The sequence below is a fragment of the Leucopleurus acutus genome, assembly GCF_964270905.1.
Source record: "Leucopleurus acutus genome assembly, chromosome: 4".
Classification (NCBI taxonomy): domain Eukaryota; kingdom Metazoa; phylum Chordata; class Mammalia; order Artiodactyla; family Delphinidae; genus Leucopleurus; species Leucopleurus acutus.
In genome coordinates, this window is record NC_139146.1 from 153,015,091 (window position 1) to 153,021,393 (window position 6,303).

The 6,303-nt window shown below is 33.7% G+C and overlaps 1 protein-coding gene across 3 annotated transcripts in view; it reads left to right on the plus strand.

The window, feature by feature from the left end:
• FSTL5 (follistatin like 5) overlaps window positions 1–6,303 on the plus strand; it is a gene marked incomplete at both ends in the record, with an annotated part of 643,376 nt that overhangs the window by 419,014 nt on the left and 218,059 nt on the right. For all 3 annotated transcript variants that reach the window (XM_082838713.1, XM_082838714.1, XM_082838712.1), the window contains one exon: window positions 2,193–2,359. In XM_082838713.1, the coding sequence (XP_082694839.1) occupies window positions 2,193–2,359 (167 nt within the window). The remainder of the gene's footprint in view (window positions 1–2,192; window positions 2,360–6,303) is intronic.

Here is a 6,303-nt window from a genome sequence, read left to right on the forward strand (position 1 = left end):
AAGGATGTCCATTTTACAAGGCTGTCCCACATAATGTTATGCCAAATCTCAGCATTTATTCTAAGATGTTCATATTATCTAATTAGCATTGTAATGTATAACTACCAAAAGCACAACTAATCTAAAAGGCCTGGGACCTAATACCAGATGCAGAAGGTTAGTGAAAACATTTCAAGGTGACTTAGTACCAATTGTATTTCTAAATGTCAGAATAGCCAATGCTAACATGCCGTTTTTTAGAATAGATGCCTTATTATCTTGTATGTGATTTTATGAGGAAACAGAAGCTGAAATTCAGGAATGTTAATGGAAATTGTTAATAATTCTTATTTGATACCCTACATGATGTTATTACTTTTATAGTTTTCTCTCTTCCCGTAAGTTTGTAATATTAAAGACATAAAACACACTGTGTCTGCAAATTTCAAAAATTTTCTATGCCTAATTGGTCAAGTATATTTTCTTTTAGTAATTTTATATAAATATGTATAACAGAGTGGGTATTAAAGAAAAGAAGATTGAACACATTCCCTGTGGTCTTATTACTCAGGAAACATTGAAATACAATGTGAATATGGAAATGTCATTAGGAAAAATTAAACTGTCAATACAAAAGACTGACCAAGATGTTTGTTCCCCATTTCTATTATTTCTCTTAGTGATGTAAAATCAAAAGAATACATTGAACTGAGTCTCTCTCATAGGATTTTGAAATTTCAAAAGATTGCCTACCCCACTCTTTGACAACACAAACCAATGATGACTTAAATAACTTGGCTCTTAAAGACAAGATCCTGTATAACAGAGTCAATCTCCTTCTGCTTATTTTTATCAGATAATGGTGTGGAACATCAACACTTAACAAGTGCATGTAGGGATTACATGTTCAATCCCGGCCTTCTGAGACAAAGAATTGTGCCATTTTTTGACATTACAGTTTGTGGCGGTACCAAAAATTCAAAGAACTTTTTGTTGAACAGTTATAGTCTATAAAAATCATTTGATTAGCATTTCTCTTCCTCCTTAAGAGGAAGATAGGATTCAGACAGAGAGAAAAAGAAGGTCAAATGATGGAAGGGAAGAAGAGGGGTTTGTGGAGGATACAGCTCTGATTGTACCTGATCATATTTATTGCAAATTAAAAGCCACCACTTTGGACAGTCAACCCCTCCATCATGAAAAATATCATCAACCACAACAAAGGAACAAAGGACAATTATGGTCTCCCCACCCACATGGAAATTTCAGTAAGAATAGTGATTTTGGTATTTCTCACCTGGCTGAGACTGAGCAAAGTCACAAGGCAAGACTTCAACATGATATAGAAACAATAGTGTGTCAGCGAGTGTCAGTTGAAAACTAAAGGGCAGTTGTCACATGGGTAAACACTGGTGGGATTATCCCAGGCATCTCTGGTGACCATGGACAATCATTGTAAATGTCATGGTTCATTCCCAAGATTGGTTAGGACTGTCTGGAAACAGGAAAGAGGATCCAGGTCACAAAGTATATTTCCTGCTGTGGCATCATTACTAGGAGAAATGCGTTTAATGGTTATTTAAAAATATATTTAACTTTAAAATTTAAGAATAAGGAAAGGACTGTACTGGACCCACACTGTCTGATAAAGGCAGCTGACAGAATTTCAGGAATTTGCTGTTTAGTTGATGAACTTCAGTTTTTCCTCCCTCAACTTCTCAAATAAATCTTATTCCTTTAGAGTCAGTTTTTGTTCCCCAGCATAGTGATGCATTTTACCCATTCAGCTATGCTAGTGTTCTCTGAAGCCAGCCAGCAATGATCTCACCTCACCCACAATATAAATCTATCAGTGAATAAACAACATCATTTTTATTTCAATGCCAATGATGCCAATGACACACTACATGTTGATTTGGCAGTTAAATAATTTCTCTCTTCTGGGTGCAATCTGCCAGGCTTATTATAACTCTACTTCTGATATTCATTTCATGTTTAATAGTGCTTTGCCTCATGAGGATGCCTGTCAATCAATTAAATTGAAATGTCATTCTGACCTTTTATTGGAAACAATTTACTCTTTTTTCATTTCATCACAAGCTTTTTCCATCTTATACAAATTAAAAGCCTTAATTACTTGTATTCAGAAACTTTATACTAATTAACTTTACAAAACTACATGCTCATCAACATTCCTGATACTATCTTTACAGAGGTTATCCAGCTGAGTCTGCCTGAAGATCAGAAACTAAGCATCACAGCAGCAACTGTGGGACAGAGTACAGTTCTGAGCTGTGCCATTCAGGGAGAACTGAGACCTCCGATCATCTGGAAACGCAACAATATTATTCTGAACAACTTAGATTTGGAAGACATCAATGTGAGTACATAAATAGAGGTTGTGTATAATTTGTGTATTTCACATGATACACTCTAGACTTTGTGAAGTCTGAGGAGCTTAATGAAATAAGATGTAGAATTGAAGAGAATTATTGGAACATTTTCATATCCATTCTACTGTCTGGGAGGCACTTACAGTTCATCCAAATCACTTGTTTAAGCGTGGTAAGCAGGTTATATACCATTGTGTTGGTGGGAATCACAGAAACTTAAACCATAAAGGTCTGGCTCTAAGATTTTCTATAATTACCAACAATGAATCTCTACGTATTTGCTATTACAGTTGAGCAACACCCTATAGCTTATGAAGTGTTAAAGTGGGTAAAGGAAGTTTTTGCTTCAAATACTTCATAATGTATTACAAACAATAAATATTAATAAAACAAATAAATGATTTATTTTTCTGGAACGAAGGAACATGTTCATCACTCAGGTTTATTCCTAGAGAATCAGAATCTAAACTCAAAGAGTGTACAGCCCAAAAGGTGAAACAAACTCCAGGGAATTAATTTCTTCCTTCCATGCTTTCTGTTGAAAATGAGCATGAAGAAGTGAACATCATCTTGGATAATGAAAAGAAGTAAAAATCGTATGTTATGGGTTGTCTGTGGAAATGAGGTGGGAGAATCCTTTACCTTAGTGATCTTGGGGTTCTATAATGTCTTTGCATATAAATTTTAGATATTCTTTACTCTCACTCAAGAAAGCTATCACCTATCCACTTATTCTTTGCTGCTTCATAAAGAACCCCCAAAACACAAGCCCAAGAGAGTCACTCTTATTTGTTACATTTTACTAATATTCTTGTTAGTGTCCTTGAATGCTTCAAAAAAGAAAATTTCTCCATTTTAGATTCTTTTACTTCTATTAAAAGTTTTCTAAATTTGCTTACATCTGGGAAATTTCCTCAGAGTATACGGAGAATAATGTTTAATTCTCCAAGATATCAAGAACATTGTGCCATAGAACAGCTATAATTTCAGGAGCATTCAAGATTCTTTGAGAGGTATGGCCCTAGACAAAATCATCTTAGGTTTGCATTATGGGTTGTTGTGTCTACATTTATGCATTTTAAAAAATTGAGGTAAAAACGGTATATAATATTATATTTGTTTCAGCCGTAAAACATAAACAAAATCAATCTTTGTATACGCTACAAAGCAATTACCACAATAAGTCTAGTTACCATCAATTACCGTACAATTGACCCCCTTCACCCATTTCCCCAACCTCTTTACCCTTTCCAGTCTGATAACTGCCAATCTGTCCTCTGTATCTATGAGTTTTGTTTTGTTTGGTTTGTTCTTTTGTTTTGTTTTTATACTCCATATACAAGTGAAATTGTCGAGTTATTCCATTGAGCATAACACCCTCTGGTCTGGTATCGAACATGGCAACATTTCCTTCTTTTTATTTGACTGAGCAGCTTTCCACTGTATATATATAGCACGTCTTCTTTATCTGTTCATCCATGGATGGGGACATAATTTGCTTCCATATCTTGACTATCGTAAATAATGCTATAATAAACATAGGAGCACATATATCTTTTAGAATTAGTGCTTTCATGTTCTTAGGATAAATACACAGAAGTGGAATAGCTGGGTCATATGGTAGTTTTATTTTTCATTTTATGAGGAATCTCCATACTGTTGTCCATAGTGGCTGCAACAATTGACATTCCTACTGACAGTGCACAGGGGTTCCCTTTTCTCTACATCCTATCCAGCATTTATTATTTCCTGTCTTTTTGATAACTGTCATTCTAACAGGTGTGAGGTGATATCTTACTGTGGTTTTGATCTGCATTTCTCTGATAGTTAGTGATGTTGAACATCTTTTTATGTGCCTGTTGTCCATCTGTATGTCTTCTTTGGAAAAATGCCTACTTAGATCCTCTGCCCATGTTTTTGAACTGATTGTTTGTTGTTTTGCTATTGACATGCTTGAAGTATTTATACATTTTTGATATTAACTCCTTACCAGACATATGGTTTGCAAATATTTTCTCCCATTCAGTTGGTTGTCTTTTTATTTTGCAGATGGTATCCTTTGCTCTCCAGAAGCATTTTAGTTTGATGTAGTCTCACTTGTTTATTTTTGCTTTTGTTGCCTTGCTTTTGGGGTAAGAGCCAAAGAGTCCCTGACAAGACTGAGATCAAGAAGATTACCACCTATGTTTTCTTCTAGGAGTTTTTATGTTTTCAGGTTTCATATACAAGTCCTTAATCAATTTTGAGTTTATTTTTATGTATGGTATAAGATAGTGGTCTAATTTCATTCTTTTGTATGTGGCTGTCCAATTTTCCCAACACAATTTATTTAAGGGACTGTCCTTCCCCTATTGCATATTCTTGGTTCCTTGTTATAAGTGAATTGACAACATATGCATGGGTTTATTTCTGGGCTCTCTATTCTTTTCCATTGATCTATGTGTCAGTTTTTATGCCAAAACCATATTGTTTTTATTACTATAACTTTGTAGTATAGTTTGAAATCAGGGAGCATGATGCCTCCAGAATTATTTTTCTTTCTCAAGAGCGATTAGGCTATTCAAGGTCTTTGTGGTTCCAAACTAATCTTAGAATTATTTGTTCTATTTCTGTGAAAAATGCTATTGGTATTTTGATAGAAATTGCATTCAATCTATAGATGCCTTGAGTAGTATGGTCATTTTAACATTAATTCTTCCAATCAGTAAACATAAAATATCCTTCTATTTATACATGCCTTCTTTAAGTTCAGTATCTTATAGTTCTCAGTGTACAGGTCTTTTACCTCCTTGGTTAAATTTATTCCTAAGTATAATTTTTTTATTCTTTTTGAAGCAATTGTAAATTGGGTTCTTCTTAATTTCTCTTTTTGATATTTTATTATTAGTGTATATAAAGGCAACAGATTTCTGTATATTGATTTTGTATCCTGCAACTTTACTGAATTCATTTATTAGTTCTAACAGGTTTTCAGTGGAGTCTATAGGGTTTTCTATATATAGTATCAGGTGATCTACAAATAGTGGCAGTTTTACTTCTTCCTTTCCAATTTGGATTCCTTTTGTTTCTTTTTCTTACCTAGTTTCTGTGGCTGGTATTTCCAATAGTTTGTTGAGAAAAGGAGGCTAGAGTGGGCATGCTTGTCTTATTTCTGACTTTGGAGGAAAAGATTTCAGCATTTCACTGTTGAGTATGATGTTAGCTGTAGGTTTGTCACATATGGCCTTGATTGTGTTGAGATATATTTGCTCTATACTCACTTTGTTGAGAGATTTTATGTTTGTTTTCATCTTGTATGTCTCTAGGAATTTATCCATGTCTTCTACGTTGTCCAATTTGTTAGTTGTATCATTATTTATAGTAGTATTTTATGATCCTTTGTATATCTCTGGTATCAGTTGTAACAACTCCCCTTTCATTTATAATTTTATTCATTTGAACTCTTTCTCTTTTTTTCCCTAAGTGAGTCTAGCTAAAGGTTTGTTGATTTCATTTATCTTTTCCAAAAAACAACCCTTAGTTTCATTGATCTTTTCCATTTTTTAAATTTTTAGTGTCTATATTGTTTATTTCTGCTCTGATCTTTATTGTTTCCTTCCTTCTAATAACTTTGGAGTTTGTTTGTCCTTTTTTTCCAGTTCTTTTACTTTCAAGAATGGACTGTTTATTTCAGATTTTTGTTTCTTGAGGTAGGCCTATATCACTCAACTTCCCTCTTAGAATTGACTTTCCTACATCTCATAAATTTTGGAATGTTGCATTTCTGTTTTCATTTGTCTCCAGGTATTTGTTTGATTTCTCCGACAAATTGGCTGTTCAGTATTATGTTGTTTAATCTTATGTATTTGTAACTCTTTTAGTTTCCTTCTTGTGATTGATTTCTAGTTTTATGCTATTGTGGTCACAAAAGATGCTTGATATGATTTCAATC